This window comes from Aquarana catesbeiana, linkage group LG02, assembly GCF_042186555.1.
Source record: "Aquarana catesbeiana isolate 2022-GZ linkage group LG02, ASM4218655v1, whole genome shotgun sequence".
In the NCBI taxonomy this organism is placed as follows: domain Eukaryota; kingdom Metazoa; phylum Chordata; class Amphibia; order Anura; family Ranidae; genus Aquarana; species Aquarana catesbeiana.
Window position 1 is genome coordinate 160,311,224 of NC_133325.1, and position 26,583 is coordinate 160,337,806.

Below are 26,583 nucleotides of genomic sequence, written 5' to 3' on the forward strand. Positions count from 1 at the left end.
TCTCGGGATTCATGAGTGTCAGTCATTTTGGAGTGTAATAGGCCCTGTGGAGGAACTTAACTTGCATGAAGTGGTCCCTGGCTGAGATCATGTTGGTCACAGAGGAGGATAGACAAGCATCCCATTCCTCCTCTGTCAGGTTAGGGATGTCCCCTCTCTAGGGATGAGCCGAACACCCCCCGGTTCGGTTCGCACCAGAACCCGCGAACGGACCGAAAGTTCGCACGAACGTTAGAACCCCATTGACGTCTATGGGACTCGAACGTTCGAAATCAAAAGTGCTCATTTTAAAGGCTAATTTGCATGGTATTGTCCTAAAAAGGGTTTGGGGACCCGGGTCCTACCCCAGGGGACATGTATCAATGCAAAAAAAACTTTTAAAAATGGCCGTTTTTTCGGGAGCAGTGATTTTAATGATGCTTAAAGTAAAAAAAAAAAAAGTGAAATATTCCTTTAAATATCGTACCTGGGGGGTGTCTATAGTATGCCTGTAAAGTGACGCATGTTTCCCATGTTTAGAACAGTCCCTGCACCAAATGTCATTTTTAAAGGAAAAAATCTCATTTAAAACTGCTTGCGGGTTTAATGTCATGTCGGGTCATGGCAATATGGATGAAAATCAGTGAGACAAACGGCATGGGTACCCCCCAGTCCATTACCAGGCCCTTTGGGTCTTGTATGGATATTAAGGGGAACCCCGCACCCAAATTAAAATAAGGAAAGGTGTGGGGCCACCAGGCCCTATATACTCTGAACAGCAGTATACAGGCGGTGCAAACAAGACAGGGACTGTAGGTTTGTTGTTAAGTAGAATCTGTTTGTAATTTTGAACATTTTTAACGTGTTTAGCTCCAGCCAAAAAATCTTTTCTAAGCTTTTTGGAAAACATAGGGAAGGGTTATCACCCCTGTGACATTTGTTTTGCTGTCTTTCCTCCTCTTCAGAAGATTTCACCTCACTTTTTTGTCCCAATGAAAAATGTTTTTTGAAAATTTGGGTTTTTTTGTGGAACAAGGATTGGAAAGCATCAGTGGAAAGGAGAAATTGTTTTCCCATATTAACTCTTACAGGAGAGAATTTCCCTTCCTAGGGGTAGATTTCATCTCACTTCCTGTTGTCTCCTTCCGTTTGCATGTAGGAGTCGTTTGTAAGTTAGATGTTTGAAAGTAGGGTCCTGCCCTATATACTCAGCAGAAATTTGGGCCTTAGGTGTTGCTGTGGCCACAACACTGTAAGCCCTCACAGGGCCCTGCTGTGAAATATTAGATCAAGAATTGTAATTACATGCCCCTGTTGAACAGGAGCTGAAAAATTAGGCCTTAGGCACTGGTGCTGGTGCCACAACACTGCAACCCCTCACAGACACTCTAGTTGGAACGCAGGAACGAGCCCTGCTGCAAATTATTGCTTCAAAAATTGTAATTACACGCCCCTGTTAGACAGGGGCAGAAAAATTGGGCCTTAGGCACTGGTGCTGGTGCCACAACACTGCAACCCCTCACAGACACTCTAGTTGGAACGCAGGAACGAGCCCTGCTGCAAAGTATTGCATCAAAAATTGTAATTACACGCCCCTGTTAGACAGGGGCAGAAAAATTGGGCCCTAGGCACTGGTGCTGGTGCCACAACACTGCAACCCCTCACAGACACTCTAGTTGGAATGCAGGAACGAGCCCTGCTGCAAAGTATTACATCAAAAATTGTAATTACACGCCCCTGTTAAACAGGGGCTGAAAAATTGTGCCTTAGGCACTGGTGGTGGCGCCCAGAACCAAAAATGTTCTTACAAGCTATCAGCGTGATGATTGAGGAGGAAGAGGATAATTACTCAGGGATAGTCACTCAGCATCAGCATAGGCAGTCTTTGAAGGGATCTGAGATTTCAAAAAAAATTATTCGGTTACATCAGCATCAGGTGCTTGGTAGCTGGTGGTGATCCAAGACTCATTCATTTTTATGAAGGTCAGCCGATCGACCGAGTCGGTGGACAGACGCACCCTGTGATCGGTTACCACGCCTCCAGCAGCACTGAATGTGCGTTCCGAAAGAACGCTGGATGCAGGACAGGCCAGTAGCTCAATTGCATACTGTGCAAGCTCTGGCCAGTGATCCATCCTCAAGACCCAGTAACCCAGAGGATTTTCGGTGGGAAAGGTGTCCAAGTCTGATCTTGCCCCTAGGTATTCCTGCACCATGTAAAACAGACGCTGGCGATGGTTGCTGGAACCGATCATACCTTGGGGCTGCGGACCAAAAAATTGTCTGAACGCATCGGTCAGACGGCCACCTTCTCCACCGCTCCTTCTTTGACTGACCGAAGCCTCAGCAACACGTTGTCCAGAAACAGGAGTTTGTAACCTCCCAGTCTCTGGGAACGCGTTGCACAGACCTTTCTGCAAGGCCTCCCGAAGATGTTTCATCCTCTGCTCCCTCTGCGATGGCAAGATAAGGTCCGCAACCTTACCCTTGTAACGTGGATCAAGGAGGGTTGCCAGCCAGTATTGGTCCTTCTCCTTGATACCACGAATACGAGGATCCTTACGCAGGCTTTGCAGGATCAGGGAGGCCATGCAGCGTAGGTTTGCTGAGGCATTTGGTCCGGAGTCCTCTGGGTCACTAAGAACGACATGGTCCGCAGCCACCTCCTCCCAGCCACGTACAAGTCCATGTGTTTCTTGGGACTGATCCCTTAAAGACTGCTGCTGATGCTGAGTGCCAGGCTCCACCTCCATACTGACACAATCTTCCTCCTCCTCCTCTTCCTCCTCGTCCTCTTCCTGTGTGATCGGCGGGCACGCAGGAACACTGTCTGGATAAAGGGGGCCTTGAGAGCTAAGGAAGTCCTCCTCTTCTTGCCTCTGTTCTGCCTCAAGTGCCCTGTCCATTATTCCACGCAGCGTGTGCTCCAACAGGTGGACAAGGGGGACAGTGTCACTGATGCATGCACTGTCACTGCTCACCATCCTTGTGGCCTCCTCGAATGGTGACAGGACAGTGCATGCATCCCTGATCATGGCCCACTGGCGTGGGGAAAAAAAACCAAGCTCCCCTGACCCTGTCCTGGTGCCATAGTCGCACAGGTACTCATTGATGGCCCTCTGCTGCGTGTGCAGCCGCTGCAGCATGGCCAACGTTGAGTTCCACCTGGTGGGCATGTCACAGATTAGGCGGTTCTTGGGCAGGTTAAACTCCTTTTGGAGGTCCGTCAGCCGAGCACTGGCATTATATGACCGGCGGAAATGCACACAGACTTTCCTGGCCTGCCTCAGGACATCCTGTAAGCCCGGGTACCTGCCCAAGAACCGCTGCACCACCAAGTTAAGGACGTGAGCCAAACAGGGCACATGGGTCATTTGTCCCTGTCGGAGGGCAGAGAGGAGGTTGGTGCCATTGTCGCAAACCACCATTCCTGCCTTAAGTTGGCGTGGCGTCAACCACCTCTGAACCTGCCCCTGCAGAGCTGACAGAACCTCTGCCCCAGTGTGGCTCCTGTCCCCCAAGCACACCAGCTCAAGCACCGCATGGCATCTTTTGGCCTGCGTACTTGCGTAGCCCCTTGAACGCCTACGGAGCACCGCTGGTTCCGAGGAAGAGGCCATGGAGGAAGAAGAAGAGGAGGGGGTGGAGGAGAGAGGTGTGTCACAATCAGCATTTTGGAGGCGTGGTGGCGGAACAACCTCCAACACTACTGCACCTTGTCCTGCATCCTTCCCAGCTGCCAGCAGAGTCACCCAATGCGCCGTGAAACTTAGGTAACGTCCCTGTCCATGCCTGCTGGACCATGAGTCAGCGGTAATATGCACCTTACCGCTGACCGCCCTGTCCAGCGAGGCATGGACATTGCCTTCCACATGCCGGTAGAGAGCCGGAATCGCCTTCCGTGAGAAAAAGTGGCGTTTGGGTACCTGCCACTGAGGAACCGCACATTCCACAAACTCACGGAAGGGGGCAGAGTCTACCAACTGAAAAGGCAGCAGTTGAAGTGCTAGCAATTTTGCCAAGCTAGCATTCAACCGCTGGGCATGTGGATGGCTGGGAGCAAACTTCTTTCGGCGGTGCAGCAGCTGGGGCAGGGAAATTTGCCTGGTACAATCTGACGTCGGTGTACCAAAAGCAGATTGCCCACAAGTACTTGGCTGTGACACACCTAATTCTACACCTTCATTCCTCTCACTGCAGGTCTCAGAGAGGACTGAAGGTCTAGTGGGGTTGGAAATCTCAGCTGATGAGGAGCAAGGAGAGATCCTCTTTGTTCTTTGGTGTGGGTCTTTTAGATACGCTTGCCAACGAACTGCATGGCAGGTCAACATATGTCTGGTCAAGCATGTGGTACCCAAGCGGGAGATGTTTTGGCCACGCGAGATACGCTTGAGACATATGTTGCAAATAGCAGCGGTGCGATCTGATGCACTCGTCTCAAAAAAGGCCCACACCAAAGAACTTTTTGAATAACGCGCAGAGACTGCAGCGCCCTGCACATGTGGAGCTTTGGGGTGTGATGCAGTCAATGTGCTGCCCTTAGGCTGGCCCCTGGAGGGCATCCTGCCTCGTTGGTGATGTGCTGCCGCCTCCTCCTCCTCCTCCTCCTCCTCCTCCTCCTCCTCTCTCCTATCAGGCACCCACGTTGAGTCAGTGACCTCATCATCCCCTCCCTCCTCATCACTGGAGCAAACCTGGCAGTATGCTGCAGCAGGGGGAGCATGACTGCCAGATTGCTGTCCTTCTTGGGCACCCCCTCTGTCCGCGCTCATGTTACTGCCTTCATCGAGCTCAGTATCGTCATCAGAGCCTTCCAAACGCTGGGCATCCTCCTGGAGCATGTACCCAACACTGTGGTCAAACAGTTCGAGGGAATCCTCATGAGGACATGGTGGAGCTAGGGAAGGAGTCACTGATGACATTGAGCTGAGGGAAGAAGCCGCTGCTTTGCCAGACAAAGCACCCTGGGCATGGGTGAGAGAGGATGAGGAGGATGAGGACGGCTTGGTCATCCACTCGACCAAGTCTTCCGCATGTTGCGGCTCAACGCGGCCAGCTGCCGAAAAAAAGGCCAAGCGTGTCCCATGGCCACGTGCTGATGAGGATGCACCGTCTCCACGACCAGCACTAGACACAGAGCCTGCTTGCCCTCTCTTATTGGCTTGTGACTGTCTGCCTCTCCTTCTTGGCCTTCCAGACATACTAATGGCCTGTAGCTGCACTAAGCTGGGATAGAACACCTGTAATTTTCTTCAAGTAGCTTTATATACTGTAACCAGACAAGCCTGCCTGTCAGTAGGAAGATAACAGGAACGGATCTAGCTGAACACTGTGAGCAGGACGCACTGTACTAAATGTAAATAGTCTAGCTGCCTGACCGTGGTACTAATAGGATCAAATAGAACACCTGTAATTTTCTTCAGGTAGCTTTATATACTGTAACCAGACAAGCCTGCCTGTCAGTAGGAAGATAACAGGAACGGATCTAGCTGTACACTGTGAGCAGGACGCACTGTACTAAATGTAAATAGTCTAGCTGCCTGACCGTGGTACTAATAGGATCAAATAGAACACCTGTAATTTTCTTCAGGTAGCTTTATATACTGTAACCAGACAAGCCTGCCTGTCAGTAGGAAGATAACAGGAACGGATCTAGCTGAACACTGTGAGCAGGACGCACTGTACTAAATGTAAATAGTCTAGCTGCCTGACCGTGGTACTAATAGGATCAAATAGAACACCTGTAATTTTCTTCAGGTAGCTTTATATACTGTAACCAGACAAGCCTGCCTGTCAGTAGGAAGATAACAGGAACGGATCTAGCTGAACACTGTGAGCAGGACGCACTGTACTAAATGTAAATAGTCTAGCTGCCTGACCGTGGTACTAATAGGATCAAATAGAACACCTGTAATTTTCTTCAGGTAGCTTTATATACTGTAACCAGACAAGCCTGCCTGTCAGTAGGAAGATAACAGGAACGGATCTAGCTGTACACTGTGAGCAGGACGCACTGTACTAAATGTAAATAGTCTAGCTGCCTGACCGTGGTACTAATAGGATCAAATAGAACACCTGTAATTTTCTTCAGGTAGCTTTATATACTGTAACCAGACAAGCCTGCCTGTCAGTAGGAAGATAACAGGAACGGATCTAGCTGAACACTGTGAGCAGGACGCACTGTACTAAATGTAAATAGTCTAGCTGCCTGACCGTGGTACTAATAGGATCAAATAGAACACCTGTAATTTTCTTCAGGTAGCTTTATATACTGTAACCAGACAAGCCTGCCTGTCAGTAGGAATTTAACAGGAACGGATCTAGCTGAACACTGTGAGCAGGACGCACTGCACTAAATGTAAATAGTCTAGAAGATAACAGGAACGGATCTAGCTGAACACTGTGAGCAGGACGCACTGCACTAAATGTAAATAGTCTAGAAGATAACAGGAACGGATCTAGCTGAACACTGTGAGCAGGACGCACTGCACTAAATGTAAATAGTCTAGAAGATAACAGGAACGGATCTAGCTGAACACTGTGAGCAGGACGCACTGCACTAAATGTAAATAGTCTAGAAGATAACAGGAACGGATCTAGCTGAACACTGTGAGCAGGACGCACTGCACTAAATGTAAATAGCAGGAACGGATCTAGCTGAACACTGTGAGCAGGACGCACTGCACTAAATGTAAATAGCAGGAACGGATCTAGCTGAACACTGTGAGCAGGACGCACTGCACTAAATGTAAATAGCAGGAACGGATCTAGCTGAACACTGTGAGCAGGACGCACTGCACTAAATGTAAATTGCAGGAACGGATCTAGCTGAACACTGTGAGCAGGACGCACTGCACTAAATGTAAATAGTCTAGAAGATAACAGGAACGGATCTAGCTGAACACTGTGAGCAGGACGCACTGCACTAAATGTAAATAGCAGGAACGGATCTAGCTGAACACTGTGAGCAGGACGCACTGCATTAAATGTAAATAGTCTAGATAGAAGATAACAGGAACGGATCTAGCTAAACTGAATACAGTGTATATATATATATGCAACACCTGGGATGCATATATATACACAATACACTGTAAGTGCAGCTAACTGACTGACTGTTCTGCCTAATCTATCTAACTCAAATCAAATGACACTGTCTCTCTCTCTCTCTATCTCTCAGCACACCGGAACACACACTACACAGGGCCGCCGTGCAGGCGGCCTTATATAGTGTGGGGTGTGTACTAAATCCCCTGAGCCATAATTGGCCAAAGCCACCCTGGCTTTGGCCAATTACAGCTCTCTCTACTGACGGCGCTGTGATTGGCCAAGCATGCGGGTCATAGTGCATGCTTGGCCAATCATCAGCCAGCAATGCACTGCGATGCCGCAGTGAATTATGGGCCGTGACGCGCCACACGAATTTAGCGCGAACGGCCCATAACGTTCGCAATTCGGCGAACGATCGAACAGCCGATGTTCGAGTCGAACATGGGTTCGACTCGAACACGAAGCTCATCCCTACCCCTCTCCAATTATTTAGGGTCTTCTCCAGTTTTTTTTGTGGGGGTTATGGACAAAAGGAAATATAGGGAAGGTAGGGGTTTGTCTATAGTTTTGGCAGTGAGTAATCCCTCTACGGATAGAAGGTGGGAATTGCTTACTATATGCCTGGCATAGTTGATAATATCTAAATAGCATCCAAGCATCCAGCCCGGCAGCTGATAGGCATCTCTGAGGTCAGGGAACACTCACAAGTTGCCACCAGTGACTATATGTTTAAGGTTCATTATCCCCTTCTTTGCCTAAATCTGAGGGTCCGGGACTTTGTTCAGGTGTGGGAGGTTGGGATTACCCCAAAGGAGGAGGTAAGGGGAGTATGTCCCGTGGGAGCCATTTCGTGTTCCAACCCTGCGCCATACCGAGATTGTTGTATGCATGAGTTCTGTGAGGCCGGGGTGAGATCTCAGCCCCCTGAACACCAGATTGCTGAGGGAGGAGTATGATCCCATAATCGTTGCTTCGAGGGTTACCGCTGGGTTGTCTGTGGGCTGAGAGAACCACCACCTGACTGTTACCAGAACCGCCGTCCACAAATACACCTGAAAATCTGGAAGGGATAGGCCCCCTTGAGCAATGGGGAGTTGTAGGGTGGAAATGGCTAAATGCGGGGGCCTGCTATTCCACACAAAGGAGGATATGATACCTTTCAGTTTGGCAAAGAATGAGGCTGGTGGCACTAGTGGGGAGTTGCGGAAAAAGTATAGGAATTTAGGCAAGTAGATCATCTTAACCAGGTTCACCCTACCCACTGGTGAAATAGGAAGAGATCTCCAGGCCATGCATTTCTGTGAAAAGGTCTTTAGTAGTGGCATGAGATTCAGTTCTATGTATGAGGACAGAGGAGCTCTAATCAGCACCCCTAGGTATTTGAATTCTGAAGTCCAATTTAGGGGGTACCCGTTGGGGGGTGATGTCCCGACGCATGAAGTGAGAAGAGGAGTGACTTACCCCAGTTGACCCTAATGCCAGAAAATGAGGCGAGGGCTGGTGGGAGGGAGGAGATGTCTTTGAGGAATAGGTAGGGTGTCGTCGGCATATAAGGATATTTTGTCTGTGATCACTCCCACCCGAATGCCCTCAACCAAGGGGACCTGTCTAGTGCCTCTGGTCAGGAGAGTGACAGCGAGTTATTTGTGCGAATATGGGCCGTGGGGTTGGGATAGAGCATTTGAACCCATCTAATAAACCGGGAGCCAAACCCAAATTTACGTACTCCATCGAGTCAAAAGCTTTCTCAGCATCTAAGGAGGCCACCACCTCTGGACCATCCCTGTCTGCCCTGGAAAGATGTGTAAGGAGCCGCCGGATATTAATATCAGTTCCCCGTCCCGGCATAAATCTGGATTGATCTGCATGCACCAAGGTAGTGATCACAACATTCAAGCACCTGGCTAATACCTTGGCCAATAGCTTGGCATCAACATTTAGTAGAGATATCGGTCGGTATGAAGAGCACTGCTCCGGGGCCTTGCCTGGCTTGAGAATGACTACAATAACTGACTCAGCCACGGTCGGGGGGAGACAATCCTCCTCTACGGTCTTTTGGAGCATGAGCTTAAATGTGGGGAGCAATTCCTCCACATATGTTTTAAAGAGTTCAGCAGGGATGCCGTCTGGGCCCAGTGTCTTACCATTTTGCAGGGAGGCCACCGCCCGCTGAATCTCCTCTAGCATAATAGGTGCATCTAGTGCATCTCTGTAAGTGAACATCAAGCAAGGTAGCTCCATCTCCTCCAGGTATGCTGTGAGTTCCCCATCTGTGCATGACATCCGGGAAATGTACAGCTCCTGATAGAATGATGCAAATCGGCCATTAATGAACGTAGGGTCAGTCAACAACGACCCATCAGAGTCAGCTATAGCCGAGATAGTCACAGGCGAGGAACTCTCCCTCGCCAGCCATGCCAGCATGCTACCTGTCTTCCCCCCATGCTCAAATATAAGTTGGGATTGGTGTAAAAATTTAGTTTTTGTAGCGGATGTTCGGAGCAGGAGGACATCCCTTAATGTGGCCTGAAATTCAGAATATACCCTGGGATCCCTGGTATTGGAGCATTCTGTCTCAAGTGTAGTCACCTTTAGTCTCAGCCCTCAGTATGTCCTCTCTCATGTCCTTTCGGATATTATGGATATGTGTCTGCAGACTGCCCCTAGAGAAGGCAGTGATCAAGGGTATAGAACGGTCAAGGTCTCGCCAGTATTGTATCACCTCAGATCTATATGGCTCAGAGACCCTAGAGTCAGACAGCCAAAACCTGGACAGTCTCCACAGGCTCCTCGCCGGTACCGTGGACACGCTCAGCTTTAATGCCAGAGGAGCAACCCAAGAAAGGACAGACCCTCCAGTATAGGCCAGGTCTATGCGCGAGAATGTTTTGTATGAGGCTGAGTGACATGTGTAAGCTCGCTGGTGAGGATAATGCCATCTCCACACATCAGTCAAGTTGGAGGCATCCGCCCATGTGAGCAACTCCGAGAGCGGCCCCACTCCAACGGAGAGTCTGTCCATCCCAGGTTCCAGAGCCAAATTAAAGTCACCCATTATCACCACATTATCCATAGCAAATACAGCAATCTTGGATATTAGCTGGTTGAGTAGTCTCATGGAGGCCGAGGGGGGGTAAGTACAGTCCCACCACCACCAGCTCCAGCCTGTCTGTCATAGCATGCAGTATGACATATCTACCGTCCGGGTCCAGCTCCAGCGCCATCAGCCTGAAAGGTAAGGATTTGTGAACTAGAATGCTAAACCCCCTGGAGTAATTAGTATAGGTGGAGTGGTATTGCTGTCCCACCCAGGGCCTCCTAAGACTTTTGCTGCCTGTTAGATGAGTCACCTGTAGGATGCAGATCTGGGGATGGTAAGTATTGAGGAACTGAAACACCAGTGACCTCCTCACAGAGGAGTTTAGACCCCTAGTGTTCCACTAGATTATATTGCACTCAGCCATATTTGCCCTGTGGCATTAGATTACCCTGGAACACGACCACTGGGCCCAGGAGCTGAACCCAGACCATCACAAAAATCAGTATATGGCAACCCAAGCATCCCATGTCATATATTGGAATATCACTATTCAAGTACTAGAATATCAAGTATAATAAAAAAACAAAATATAACAGAACAGTCCCAACCAACCCCCCCACCCCCCACCTCGGCAACCCTAACTTTGGGGAGGCTTAGGATCCCAACTCGGAATAAAGGCGAACACGCCTGGAATGGGGAAACAGTCCAGCAATTAGATGACATGCATTTAGTCATCTGCTGGGGACTGGATCAAAAAACGTGGGTGCAGTCTCCCAGCGGTGCCAGGGGTACAAACTTAAACAGTAAGGGTATACATGCTGCCAAACTTAAAGGCCTGGGTCTCAGGATGGGGAGAAGGTGGGGGGAGAAAACAGGATACAGTCATGTAGGTGTACCTCCAGCAGTTAGGCCTCAGGGGGTAATAAGGAGCATAGCCTCCTGGTCCCCAGGAACCATAAAATGGGATGTACACTGACGCATGGGAACTGTTAGGATCCAGGAGGTAGACCCAGGTCAGTGTATACAAAGAAGGCACGTTCATAAGGCAGCAGGTGAATTTGCCCTGTAGGAGCAGGTAACTAAGTTAAGTACTTATCTGCGCGGTAGTGTGTCGATCCACATGGAGGCCTCCTCTGGGGATGTGAAAAACCGAACAGATTCTCCATCCTCCACCCGCAATCTGGCCGGGAACAACATACTGTACTTGATGTGTTTGGAGCGAAGCCTGGCTCTCACTGCATCATGAGATTTGCGCTGCTTCTGGGTCTCCAGCGAATAGTCCGTGAAGATCAGAAGAGTCTGGTGTTTTCAAAATGGAGTTCATCTTCGGCTCTAGCTTCCTTCATCCCCGTAACCCTATCCCGGAAATGTAGCAGCTTGAAGATAAAAGTGCAGGGCGGTGCTTCCTGGGGCCCCCTAGTCGAGGGTATGCGATGAGCCCTCTCAACAGTAAAAAAATGGAGAAAAACGTGCTGAGGGGAGTAATTGTTGCAATAAGCGTTCAGCAAAGGCAGTGGGGTCTGCACCCTCGGCCCCCTCAGGGAGCCCAAGAAAACGCAAATTATTTCTTCTGTTGCGATTTTCTGCATCTTTTGTGCGGGCCTCTAGCACCTTTACTTTGGTCTTAAGTGTATGGAGGTCAGCCCCATGGTCACGTACCGGATATTTGGTCTGAGAGACCCTTTGCTCCACCTCGGTCATTCGGCCACGGAATGTATCAAAGTCCTTCCTTGGCCTGTACTCCACATTGAACTCCACATTGGCCTGTATATAGTCCACCTTATCAGTCAGGGTAGTTATAGCCTGCATGACCGCTTTAAAATCGGCCGCGGTAGCAGGCAGCCGCTCGGGGTCCTCGGCCTGGTTCTCCATCCCGACAGGATTTTTAGGCAAGGATGGGGTTGCAGCCTTGCCCGCGATGTCACGTGAATGCACAGTGGCGATCTGAAATAAGGTATTTTGCTGCATAATTTTTAAAAAACACAGATACTGCACTGTATATCTTTCTGTAAAAGAGGGGCTTCCAGGATTTGTGATTCCTGACTAGGGATGAGCTTTGAACTCTTTGAGCTCTGAACTCATATTCGACTCGAACATCGGCTGTTTGCCAGTTCGCCGAACAGCGAACAATTTGGGGTGTTCGTGGCAAATTCAAAAACCGTGGAACACCCTTTAAAAGTCTATGGGAGAAATCAAAAGTGCTAGTTTTAAAGGCTTATATGCATGGTATTGTCATAAAAAGTGTTTGGGGACCTGGGTCCTGCCCCAGGGGACATGGATCAATGCAAAAAAAAGTTTTAAAAACGGACGTTTTTTCGAGAGCAGTGATTTTAATAATGCTTAAAGTGAAACAATAAAAGTGTAATATTCCTTTAAATTTCGTACCTGGGGGGTGTCTATAGTATTCCTGTAAAGGGGCGCATGTTTCCCGTGTTTAGAACAGTCTGACAGCAAAATGACATTTCAAAGAAAAAAAGTAATTTAACCACTTAACAACCGGCCCATAGCCAAATGACGGCTACAGGGCGGTTGCTTAACTCTGGGAGGGAGTCCAGGGACGTCCTCCCAGAATTCTGCTCTCGCCTGCCCCCTAGGGCGCGCACTCGAGAGCATCCGTGACCGCCAAATGACGTCAAATGACGGAGCGATCACATGTAAACAAACCGGCGTCATCTGATGACGCCGGTTCCTCTCCTCCCCCTCTCCTCCTCTCCTGTGTACCGATCGGTAAACTGTGAGCGGAGAGGGGGATGGATGGATGGCTGCAGCGTTGTGGGCTGCATCTGTAGTGCCCACAAAGCTGCACAGTGACATCCAGCCATCCATCCATCCATGCTCAGCCATCCTCACTACTCTGCATGCCCTGCAATGCTGTGCAATACTCTGCAATGCCCTCTGCAATGCCCCACAATACTCTGCCATACCCCGCAATACCCCTGCAATACTCTGCCATACCCCGCAATACCCCTGCAATACTCTGCCATACCCCCCAATACCCCTGCAATACTCTGCCATACCCTGGAATACCCCGCAATACTCTGCCATACCCTGGAATACCCCGCAATACTCTGCCATAGCCTGGAATACCCCGCAATACTCTGCCATAGCCTGGAATACCCCGCAATACTCTGCCATACCCCGCAATACCCCTGCAATACTCTGCCATACCCCGCAATACCCCTGCAATACTCTGCCATACCCCGGAATACCCCGCAATACTCTGCCATACCCCGGAATACCCCGCAATACTCTGCCATAGCCTGGAATACCCCGCAATACTCTGCCATACCCTGGAATACCCCGCAATACTCTGTCATACCCTGGAATACCCAGCAATACTCTGCCATAGCCTGGAATACCCCGCAATACTCTGCCATACCCTGGAATACCCAGCAATACTCTGCCATACCCTGGAATACCCCGCAATACTCTGCCATACCCTGCAATACCCCGCAATACTCTGCCATACCCTGCAATACCCCGAAATACCCCGCAATACTCTGCCATACCCTGAAATACCCCGCAATACTCTGCCATACCCTGCAATACCCCGCAATACTCTGCCATACCCTGCAATACCCCGCAATACTCTGCCATACCCTGCAATACTCTGCCATACCCTGCAATACCCCGCAATACTCTGCCATACCCTGGAATACCCCGCAATACTCTGCCATACCCTACAATACCCCGCAATACTCTGCCATACCCTGGAATACCCCACAATACTCTGCCATACCCTGCAATACCCCGCAATATTCTGCCATACCCTGCAATACCCCGCAATACTCTGCCATACCCTGCAATACCCTGAAATACCCCGCAATACTCTGCCATACCCTGCAATACCCTGAAATATCCCGCATTACTCTGCCATACCCCGCAAAACCCAGCCATACTCTGCAATACTCTGTGATACCCAGCCATACTCTGCCATACTCTGCCATACCCAGCCATGCTCTGCAATACCCCGCAAAAATCTGCAATACTCTGCCATAACCCGCAATACTCTGCCATACCCAGCCATACTCTGCAATACCCCACAATACCCAGCAATACCCAGCCATACTCTGCAATACTCGGTGATACCCAGCCATACTCTGCCATTCCCAGTCATACTCGGCGATACTCTGCAATACCCAGCCATGCTCAGCCATACTCGGCCATGCTCAGCCATACCCAGCCATGCTCAGCCATACCCAGCCATGCTCAGCCATACCCAGCCTCTGTATGTGGCCAGGCTGTGGAAGTCTCACACATGTGGTATCGCCGTACTCAGGAGGAGTAGGAGAATCTATTTTGGGGTGTCATTTTTGGTATGTACATACTATGTGTTAGAAATATTGTATAAATGGACAACTTTGTGTTAAATAAAAAAAAGTGTTTTAACCACTTCCCGCCTTCCGTCATATGACGTCCTTGACTTTGTGCGGGGATATCTGAATGATGGGTGCAGCTACAGACATCATTCAGATATCAGCTTTTTCAGCCGGCGATTCCCTACACCATAAGAATGATCATAGCGGCTGTTACACTGCTTGATCGTTCTTACGGGAGGCGAGAGGGGACGTCCTCCCCTCCCGCCGCCCTCCGGTGAATCTACCGACTCACCGCTACGATCGAAGCCAGGCTCTTTTTTTTATTTTTATTTTTTTATTTCAGGCACAGCCTAGAGGTGAGATGTGGGGTCTTATTGACCCCATATCTCACTGTAAAGAGGACCTGTCATGCCATATTCCTATTACAAGGGATGTTTACATTCCTTGTAATAGGAATAAAAGTGATCAAAAAATTTTTTTTTTTGGAAAAAAGTGTCAAACTAAAATAAATAAAGTAAAATGAACAATAAAAAAAAATTAAAAAAATTTAAAGTGCCCCTGTCCGTGTGCTCGCATGCAGAAGCGAACGCATATGTAAGTCCCGCCCACATATGAAAACGGTGTTCAAACCACACATGTGAGGTATCGCTGCGATCGGTAGAGCGAGAACAATAATTTTGGCCCTGGACCTCCTCTGTAACTCAAAATTTGTAACCAGTAAAACATTTTAAAGTGTCGCCTATGGGGATTTTTAAGTGGTGAAGTTTGGCGCCATTCCACAAGCGTGTGCGATTTTGAAAGGTGACATTTTAGGTATCTATTTACTCGGCGTAACTTCATCTTTCATATTATGCAAAAACATTGGGCTAACCTTACTGTTTTGTTTTTTTTTAAAGCAAAAAACAGTCTTTTCTCCAAAAAAAAACGCGTTCGAAAAATTGCTGCGCAAATATCGTGCGAGATAAAAAGTTGCAATGACCGCTATTGTATTCTATAGGGTCTTTGCTAAAAAAACATATATAATGTTTTGGGGTTCTATGTAATTTTCTAGCAAATAAATGATGATTTTTACATGTAGGAGAGAAATGTCAGAATTGGCCTGGGTGCTCCAGAACGCCTGAAGGTGCTCCGTGCATGATGGGCCTCTGTATGTGGCCACGCTGTGTAAAAGTCTTACACATGTGGTATCGCCATACTCGGGAGTAATAGCAGAATGTGTTTTGGGGTGTAATTTGTGGTATGCATATGCTGTGTGTGAGAAATAACCTGCTAATATGACAATTTTGTGAAAAAAAAAAAGAAAAAAAAAAAAACTTGATTTTGCAAAGAATTGTGGGAAAAAATGACAACTTCAAAAAACTCACCATGCATCTTTCTAAATACCTTGGAATGTCTTCTTTCCAAAAAGGGGTCATTTGGGGGGTATTTGTACTTTTCTGGCATGTTAGGGTCTCAAGAAATGAGATAGGTCATCAGTACTTCAGGTGTGATCAATTTTCAGATATTGGCACCATATCTTGTGGACGCTATAACTTTCACAAAGACCAAATAATATACACCGATTTGGGTTATTTTTACCAAAGATATGTAGCGGTATAAATTTTGGCCAAAATATATGAAGAAAAATTACTAATTTTCAAAATTTTATAATCGAAACGAAGAAAATTTTATTTTTTTACAGATTTTTCGGTCTTTTTTCTTTTATAGCGCAAAAAATAAAGAACCCAGCAGTGATTAAATACCACCAAAAGAAAGCTCTATTTGTGTGAAAAAAAGGACAAAAAATTCATATAGATACAGTGTTGCATGACTGAGTAATTGTCATTCAAAATGTGAGAGCACCAAAAGCTGAAAATTGGTCTGGTTATTAAGGGGGTTTAAGTGCCCAGTGGTCAAGTGGTTAAAACTACTCACAGCTATTAATGAATTGTCGGTCCGACAATACACATAAAAGTTAATTGATAAAAACGGTATGGGAATTCCCCACAGGGGAGCCCCGAACCAAAATTAAAAAAAAAAAAATGACGTGAGGTGTCCTCCTAAATTCCATACCAGGCCCTTCAGGTCTGGTATGGATATTAAGAGGAACCCCGGCCAAAATTTAAAAAAAATGGCGTGGGGTCCCCCTCAAAATCTATACCAGACCCTTCAGGTCTGGTATGGATTTTAAGGGGAACCTCGTGCCAAAATTTTTTTTAAAAATGGCGTGGGTCTCCCCAAAAATCCATACCAGACCCTTATCCGAGCACGCAACCTGGCAGGCTGCAGGAAAAGAGGGGGGGACAAAAGAGCGGCCTTCCCCCTCCTGAACCGTACCAGGCCACATGCCCTCAACATTGGGAGGGTGCTTTGGGGTAGCCCCCCAAAACACCTTGTCCTCATGTTGATGGGGACAAGGGCCTCATCCCCACAACCCTTGCCCAGTGGTTGTGGGGGGCTGCGGGTGGGGGGTTTATCGGAATCTGGAAGCCCCCTTTAACCCCAGATCCCGGCCCTCCCCCCTGTATGAAATGGTAAGGGGTACCCCTACCATTTCACAAAAAAACTGTCAAGAATGTTAAAAATGACAAGAGACAGTTTTTGACAAATCCTTTATTTAAATGCTTCTTCTTTCGTCTATCTTCTTTCTTCTATCCTCTTCTTCTGGTTCTTCTGGTTCTTCCTCCGGTGTTCTCTTCCGGCATCTTCCTCCGCGGCGCCAGCGTCTTCTTCCCTTCTTCTCCTCGGGCCGCTCCGCATACATGATGGCATGATGGGAGGCTCCCGCTGTGTGACGCTTCTCCTCTTCTGATGGTTCTTAAATAATGAGGGGTGGGGCCACCGGGCCACCCGGTGACCCCGCCCCCTCTGACGCACGGGGACTTGACGGGGACTTCCCTGTGCCATTCCCTAGGATCGTCAGAGGGGGCGGGTCACCCGTTACGTAACCCCGCCCCCTCTGACGTCACAGGGAATGCCACAGGAAGTCCCCGTCAAATCCCTGTGCGTCAGAGGGGGCGGGGTCACCGGATGCCCCCCCGTTATTTAAGAGCCTTCAGAAGAGGAGAAGCGTCACACAGCGGGAGCCTCCCATCATGCCATCATGTATGCGGAGCGGCCTGAGGAGAAGAAGGGAAGAAGACGCTGGCGCTGCGGAGAAAGATGCCTGGACGAGAACACTGAAGGAAGAACCAAAAGGACCAGAAGAAGAAGAAGATGGAGGAAGAAACCGAAGGAAAATAGAAAATAGAAGATAGAAGATAGAAGAAAGAAGAAGCATTTAAATAAAGGAATTGTCAAAAACTGTCTCTTGTCATTTTTAACATTTTTTACAGTTTTTTTGTGAAATGGTAGGGGTACTTTTGTACCCCCTTACCATTTCACACAGGGGGGAGGGCCGGGATCTGGGGGTCCCCTTGTTAAAGGGGGCTTCCAGATTCCGATAAGCCCCCCGCCCGCAGACCCCCACAACCACCGGGCAAGGGTTGTGGGGATGAGGCCCTTGTTCCCATCAACATGGGGACAAGGTGTTTCGGGGGGCTACCCCAAAGCACCCTCCCAATGTTGAGGGCATGTGGCCTGGTACGGTTCAAGAGGCGCTCTCACCCCCCCTCTTTTCCTGCGGCCTGCCAGGTTGTGTGCTCGGATAAGGGTCTGGTATGGATTTTTGGGGGGACCCCACACCATTTTTTAAAAAAAATTTGGCGCAGGGTTCATCTTAAAATCCACACCAGACCTGAAGGGTCTGGTATAGATTTTGAGGGGGACCCACGCCATTTTTTAAAAAATTTTGGCCGGGGTTCCCCTTAATATCCATACCAGACCTGAAGGGCCTGGTATGGAATTTAGGGGGACCCCCCACCTCATTTTTTAAAATTTTGGTTCGGGTTCCCCTGTGGGGAATTCCCATGCCGTTTTTATCAATGAACTTTTATGTGTATTGTCGGACCGGCAATTCATTAATAGCCACGAGTAGTTTTAAATGACTTTTTTTCCTTTGAAATGTCATTTTGCTGTCAGACTGTTCTAAACACGGGAAACATGCGCCCCTTTACAGGCATACTATAGACACCCCCCAGGTACGAAATTTAAAGGAATATTACACTTTTATTGTTTCACTTTAAGCATTATTAAAATCACTGCTCCCGAAAAAACGTCAGTTTTTAAAACTTTTTTTTGCATTGATCCATGTCCCCTGGGGCAGGACCCAGGTCCCCAAATACTTTTTATGACAATAACTTGCATATAAGCCTTTAAAATTAGCACTTTTGATTATTCATGTTAGTGTCCCATAGACTTTAACGGTACTCGAACAAATTTTTTGCCTGTTCACAAGTTCTGGTGCAAACCGAACAGGGGGGTGTTCGGTTCATCCCTATTCCTGACTTTACAGCCTCATCGGTGGGAGGGGAGGGGCGGTGAGGAGATGGCTGACACACAGACTTCTGAGCTGACAGGCAGAGTGGGAGAGGGAGAGACTGTGGTCTGATCATGTGAATATGTATGGTTTATGGGGATTGACATATTCAAGCTTCAGGTCTCATCATTTTCCAGGTCTGCTTTTCAAACTGTTTTTAATATCAAGATTGCACAGTTGACATGCTCTCCTCCAAGCTGAGGAGAACTTTTTAATTAGCAAACTATCTTATAATGTGGGTTAATGCTGGGAGGAGGACCAATATTACTGGACCCAGTGGCTTTATTTGTTTTCATCTTTATCATTTGTGATTACAATGTGACGAGAAAGATTATGGAAACTATTTTTTTTTTTTGCAGTAACAGCAAACGGAATATTGGAAGTAACTTAAGACTTTCAAAAATCCCACCTGATGTCTCATTTCTTTGGTAAGAAATGGTGGGTAACTGTTTTCATAATTTCGTTTTTCAAGGTTTCTTTTATAAAGATATGTACAATTACATGTGTAGCCCTCTTTTGGGTGGTTATGAGAAATAGCCCTCCCCAAACAGAATATGCACTAAACGTGTAGGTAAATAAGAGAACCAGAACCATCGCTAAGTGGAAGAGTAGGTTTGATACTAAAGTTGGCAGTGCCTCCACCCAGGACAGGACTTCTGTGAACAGAGGGGATTCCCTTCCTGGGAAATTAATCAAAGTAATTATATGCTTCAACCAACAACAAACATTATATAAGAAAAGATTATCAATAGTACATACATCCAATGTACAAAAAGGTATTATCAGCAAAGGCCCCAACAAAACTCCTGGTGGAATTGTACACATATACTTTTTTTTGTATACGTACAGTTATTAATAGAGATACCTCCAGATTAAATGTTGCAGCAAAGTCCAGTTGCACGGCTACCTGAGTGCAGGGTTAACTAAAATAATAAGAGCAGCATATAACTAAAATAACAGGAGCAGCATATAAACTCTCTTGCAGTAAACAAGTTTACCTACTAATGTACTGGAAGATGAACGATACATACATACAGTAGCACAGACCTAGCTATCTGGCACAATGCATGTGACATAATAACAACAGGACAGAGACTTGTCTATCACTATGATTCAGATTAAGAAGATATGGGCAGCTACAGTTAAACAGCCAGAACACAGGAAAAATTACCTAATAGTCTCTTCTTTTGGTCTGGATAAAATACAGTATTGAAGTAATGCAACTCCTGTATGTGGACATATGGGGGTTGATTTACTAAAGGCAAATAGACTGTGCACTTTTGCAAAGTGCAGGTGCACACTGCAAGAGCAGTTGCTACAGAGCTTAGTAAATGAGGGGGGGCTCTGCTAACTTCCATGATCCAATCATGTGCAAGCAAAAAATGCTGTTTTTTTTGTTTTTCCCTTGCACATAATTGGGTAGTCTTTGCCAAATGAAGTCTTACCTCATTTACTGAGCTCTGGAGCAACTGCAAAGTGCATAGTGTATTTGCCTTTAGTAAATCTCCACTATGGCGTTAACTCCTCTCTCGCTCTCTCCACTCCCTCCTTTTGGGGTTTCTCATCCAGCCTCTTAAAACAGGAAGTGGTTTTACATAATTATACATAACACTGTAACTTTAGCAACTAACAGTAGAGGGTAGTAGATCCCTACACATGAAAAAGTTTAACACTTTTTGAAAGTATTTACATATTACAAGGCAACCCAAAAAACAGTTACTGTATTTATTGGCATATAACACTCACTTTTTCACCATGATAATCGGGTGCAAATAGCGTGTGCGTGTGCGCCAATACTTCAATTTCAGCTGCCTCGGAGACAACGGGGGGGGGGGGGGGGGGGACGACGAGTGCCATCAGATTACATACAGTGAGAATCTCCTGTTTACTTGGTGGCCTCTGTAATAGGAAGTCAATAGATGACAATGGCGAGGCTGCTGCATTGATGGCAATGGCGAGGCTGCTGCATTAATGGCAATGGTGAGGCTGCTGCATTGATGGCAATGGTGAGGCTGTATTGATGTTGACTAATAAGGCTGCATTGATGGCACTTGTGAGGCTGCAGGTGGGCATTAATCAGGCTGCATTGATGGAAATGGTGAGGCTGCAGATGGGCACTGACCCTTAGTTTGCTTCAAAGTTCCTTATTTAAAATTTAAGTTTTTTCCTGAAACTTCCCTCTTAAAATGAATGTGCGTGTTATACGCCTGTGCGTGTTATATGCCGATAAATATGGGTAAATACACAGTTGAAACACATCCTAGAAGTTTGTCAAATATGCATTATCTCTCTACTCTCCTGGGTTATACTCTATGTGTGCATGGCAAAATGACAGGGACAATGCATTTTAATTGCTATTCTAAAAAAAGGCATTGCCTTACCACCTGTGTGCTCTTGGGATTTCTAAATTACCTACTGCTTCCAAACTAGTGATGCCTGAGCTCTCTACCTAATTCAATCAGCTTACGGATGAGACCCCACTAATGCAAAGATAATTTCAGACTCCAGCTGGCAAGTGGATAGTTAGAATAAAGACAGGTCTTGGGTTATTGCGCTAGCTAAATATAAAAATATGTAATGAATTTTGAAGGAACACAGAACTAAATTGTGTTTCATGTGTTTGCCTCAAATGGCACTTTAACGTAGCCAATCACTTTTTAGAATATGTGGATTTTGTCTTACACATTTGACACCTACCCCATTAAATGGGACTGTATGCCCCTCTAGCTTTCATTTTCCCTATGTTTTATTTAATGTGCCATAACAAGAGGTTTTTTTTTAGTAAATGTTTATTGAGATGAGTTAAAGTATAACATTCCAAATATACATTTGGTAATCATAAGAAATTGAAGTAACAAGAGTTTTTTTTTTTCAGCATGGTGTTATTTTCTGGAAATATAAGTGTACATAGGCAGATTGGAGTTTTGGTGAATAGGAGAATCATATAATATTTCTTCAGACTAAAGTTTTGCATTTACCAAAAGCAGTATATGGGTCTTTTATTGCCACACTGACACTTGGCTTGCCATGTAAAATATATGTGAAGGTACTGAACCCATAGTAATTTGTTTTTGGGAGCAGCATGCCCATACTTGTTGAAATACACACCCTCCAATGCCTGAGTGGGCATGCATTATGGGTAGTGTAGTTATTTATCAATAATAATGTAAAGGTCAGTCACACCTGATCTAACAGCATTTTTCAATGTGGTTCCTTTGATAGGTCTGATAATACCATTGAAATCCCAGCTGATAGTACACCCTAATAACCAAGGCCAAATGTGTTACATGCAATAAAAAAGTCAATTACTTTTGATTTCTTTTGCCTTTTCTACTCTTATTCTTCACATGAAGTTCAAAGGTTCTTACAGAGAGGAGATAGTCACAGTGTTTTTTTTACTTTCCAGTAGAATAGTAATATCACCACTCAAGATTGTCTCACTGCTGCCACTTGTATGCACAATCACAGAGATCATAGGTCACTCCATAATAAAAAAAGGTATAATCCACTGATAACCACGGTTTCCTGCAAACCTTATTATAGATATGGAAAGCCAAGACATCATTATATGGTTTAATACAAGTATGTTTATCTATTATGTGAAGAAATTGCAGCAACCTATTACAATAATCTCTGTTTCTTTCTTTCTCATTCATTAACCACTTAAGGCCCGGACCATTTGGCCGGCCAAAGACCAGAGCACTTTTTGCGATTCAGCACTGCGTCGCTTTAACTGACAATTGCGCGGTCGTGCGACATGGCTCCCAAACAAAATTGATGTCCTTTTTTTCCCCACAAATAGAGCTTTCTTTTGGTGGTATTTGATCACCTCTGCAGTTTTTATTTTTTGCGCTATAAACAAAAAAAGAACGACAATTTTGAAAAAAAACGCATTATTTTTTACTTTTTGCTATAATAAATATCCCCAAAAATATGTAAAAAAACATTTTTTTTCCTCAGTTTCGGCCGATACGTATTCTTCTACATATTTTTCATTAAAAAAAAAAAATCACAATAAGCATTTATTGATTGGTTTGCACAAAAGTTATAGCTTCTACAAAATAGGGATAGTTTTATGGCATTTTTATTAATAATTTTTTTTTTACTAGTAATGGCGGCGATCAGCGATTTTTATCTTGACTGCGACCTTATGGCGTAAAGATCGGACACTTTTGGTGCTATTTTGGGACCATTCACATTTATACAGCGATCAGTGCGATTAAAAATGCATTGATTACTGTGTAAATGTGACTGGCAGTGAAGGGGTTAACCAGGTGGGGGCGCTGCAGGGGTTGAGTGTGTCCTAGGGAGTGATTCTAACTGTAGGAGGGATGGGCTACATGTGGCACGACACTGATCACCGCTGTGGCATGACACTGATCACGACACTGATCACTGCATAATGACACTGAGCTTTGCTCAGTGTCATTAGGCAAAACGGGGAAATGCTTATTTACATCAGCATTTCCCTGTTCTACCTCTCTGTGAGACAATCGCGGGTATCCCCCCGGACATAGAGTCCGTGGAACCCGCAATCACACTCATGGAGCTTGCGGCAGGGCGGTGTGCACGCGACCACACGGCGGCAAATTTAAAGGGACGTACCTGTACGCCCATTTGCCTGTCCGTATCCATTCTGCCGATGTAAATGTTCGTGCGGCGGTCGGCAAACCGTTAAAGGCACCAAGTTCAGAGACAATTAGGTTATACTTCTGCCTACAGGGTGATTTGTACATTAGCAACAAAAAAACATGTGACTAGTCTTGAATAACCCTTCTAACTCCCAGCATGCCTCAGTTATTTGCTAGTGTCCTGTGAGCAATTAATCCTCTCTCTACTGAAATACGTTTAACTTCTGTACTTTAAGATAATGTTTTTGCTTCAATCGAGACTTCATCCAGATGTTGCTTGGGTCAGTCTCTTTTATGCATCTATCCGGATCTGTGTTTGCTTAACAAAAGTTTTGGAGGTCGTACTCAAATTGGATGATTGTGAGGCTTATCTGAAATGTAAATTACGGGCATGGAGTTATGTGTACTATGTTCGTTACCGACAGAGCCCTTTCCAAGTCCAGAGCTATGGTAAAGCCACTGGTGTAACCCAGTCTCTGAAGACTCATTTAAAATATGGCTTTGTGGGCCAAACATCAGGTTCTACTACATAATTTGGGGTTTTCATTGGTCTCTGTAGAAAGGGTTACTCTGAGCACTCCACGCTTTCAGTGTGAGGTAGCATCTTTCTGCCATTGCTTCTGTTCACAAGAGACAAGCAGTTCCACCTCAGTTAACCCTTGCCATCTGCAGTGACCTAGTCCCCTCCAGCCATTTGAATCTCCCCTGCTCTAAGCAGCCATTTCATTAGGGGTGACCTGCAGTGCCTCTGCTCATGGACCCGTCAATGACAGCCTGAACTGTGGTCACTTGCTTGAGTCCATACACTCCTCTGAGTCTTGACCTTATGTCTGTAAGGGGGGGGGGTGTCTCAGCAGTTATGAAAGAGGTTGTACTTTAACTCCTTTCCCTCCAGGATCTAGGATTCTATACCTTCTGAAATCTACGTTGGTGCCAACTCATCATTTAGAGCAGGGGTGCATTCTAATGTGGGCCACAAACTCCTGCTTTGGGATGGTGGGTCAGCTAGACAAGACTGTGGGTTGACAACCCTCCATCAGTGTGGATCTGTGGATGGAGGTGGCGCCGGAGGAAGCAAGCGGCTGCGGGGGGAGCAGGAGCCGCATAAGCAGGCAGAAAAATACCAAAATGTATTTCTCTTGGAACAGGAACATTGAGGTGCACTGAGCTGCACCCACGGCATAGGTAAACTGCAGGGCATCAATGTGAAAGCAGCCTTATAGGGGGCTCAGGACAGTAAGGGCTCATTTACATTTGCGGTTTGGGGGGCAGTAAAACCACAATGTTTATTGTGGCCTGTGACCAGTTCCCAAATCACTTAAGTGGCCCTTGCTCTTCAAAAGGTCAAGCACATCTGATTTAGAGATTCTGAGTCTCATGCAGAATAACCCTCAAGTCAGAGAAATTCTTTTCCAGAAAAAATGTATGACTTTCTGCTCCCAAACTTGGCACTACAGTCCAAGAGCTGTCTGACCCTGCAATTTTTCATGAGAATTCTGGGTCTAATGATAACCTCTTTCAAAGCAGTTCTGTTTTCTCAGTTTCACTCCAAAAGTCCTCAGCTCTGCATTCTCATTTGTCATGGGACAAGTTAGTTTAGTCTCTAGACAAACCTACCTGCCTTACATCAAAGCCAGGTCATTATGGTCAGGTGGCTCAGGAATCTGGCTCCAGAGTTGGAAAAATCCTTTCACCAGACATCTCGGAAGATTCTAACGATGCATGCCAACTTGAAGGGTTAGAAAAGAGTCCTATATACCTTGTCTGTACACGGTACTTGGTTGTCTGAGGAATCCCGACTTCCGATGAACATTTAGTGACTTTGGAGATTTAGTTATTCCTAAATTGAGATTAGGTTGGACAACATTATTGCAGTGGTATACACAAACCATAAACCATTGGATAGCAAATACTCTGTCTTATGCAGATTTTCATGTTTCAGTATTGTCAGCTCTTTACATCCCAAGTATAGACAATTTCAAGGCAGACTACACCAGCCAGCAGCACCTGGACTGGGGAGAATAGTCCCTACTCCTGGTAGTGTTTCAGGACCTGTGGCTCTGGTGATTCATGATTGTGGGATTAATATATGCAACCTGATCTACAGTTGACCTACCCTGAAACACCTTCCACTCTACAGGATCAAACTGGAGGGCATTCAGGTGATATTTACAGCTTTGATATGGCGCAGGAGGACCTGATCATACTGCTAACCAATATCTTGTGAGCTCTTCCAGATCAACCAGATTTTCTATCTCAGAGACTGGTTTACCACCATTCTTCACAGTCCCTGGCCTTAACACATGGCTGTTGAAGCACAGGTTTTGAGAGGGGCCTCTCTGATTCTTTAATTCCTATGCCCATCCCAAAAGCTAGGAAGTCTACCTTCCACAAGGTGTACCAACACACATGGAAGACATACTTCGCATGGTGCAAGAAGCAAAGTTTTTATCCAAGGAAATACTCCATGGGATGAATCCTGACCCTTTTAACATTCAGGCCTGGATCAACATTTAGACCCGAGTAGCCCCAAAGGGCAAATAGTTTTCTAAAGGCCTCCTATTCATAGTTTAGGATTTTTATACAGCGTGTCTCTAATGTAGCTCCTCCTGTTGGATGTCCCAATCTGTGACTCCATGGTATTTTAAGTTGGTTCTGTTGACACTTTAACAACCACTTTTTGAGCCTATATTCCTCTAATATTACTCTTTCCAACCTTAATTACCTTGTGACTATCATCTCTGAGAGGTGTGTATGTCCACTGGACCCTTTGTAGTCTTACACTGAGATAAGGTGGTGTCGAGACTCAGAGCCTCATTCCTTCTTAGGTAGTAGTTTCCGTGTTTCACTTCACATCAATCAAGACATTGTTCTTCCGTCTTTGTCCAGCTTCAGTACATCTAAAAGAAATTTCTCTTTACTTTCTGAATGTAGTTTGGACTATGTGGGTTTACCTTGCAGCTACTGCCTACAGAAACAAACAATACAAAAAACTGGCCACTGCCCCCACCTATAACCGGCCTTCATAGCACATGAAAAGGCCTATAGAAAGACTCACTCTCTTTTCATGATCCCTGACAGTCCTCATAAAGGTCAATCAACTTCTTGTTTCACCATTTCTTGGTAGCTTATACAGATTATTGTTCAGGCTTTTGGCATTAAGGATTG

General features: G+C 46.2%; 1 protein-coding gene across 1 annotated transcript in view; it reads left to right on the forward strand.

Annotated features, from left to right (window-relative positions):
• The window catches only part of LOC141126559 (pro-glucagon-like), an 84,302-nt gene that overhangs the window by 40,075 nt on the left and 17,644 nt on the right, over positions 1–26,583 (forward strand). The window contains exon 4 of the mRNA XM_073612484.1: positions 19,144–19,222. Coding sequence (XP_073468585.1) covers positions 19,144–19,216 — 73 coding nt within the window. The 3' untranslated portion in view covers positions 19,217–19,222. The remainder of the gene's footprint in view (positions 1–19,143; positions 19,223–26,583) is intronic.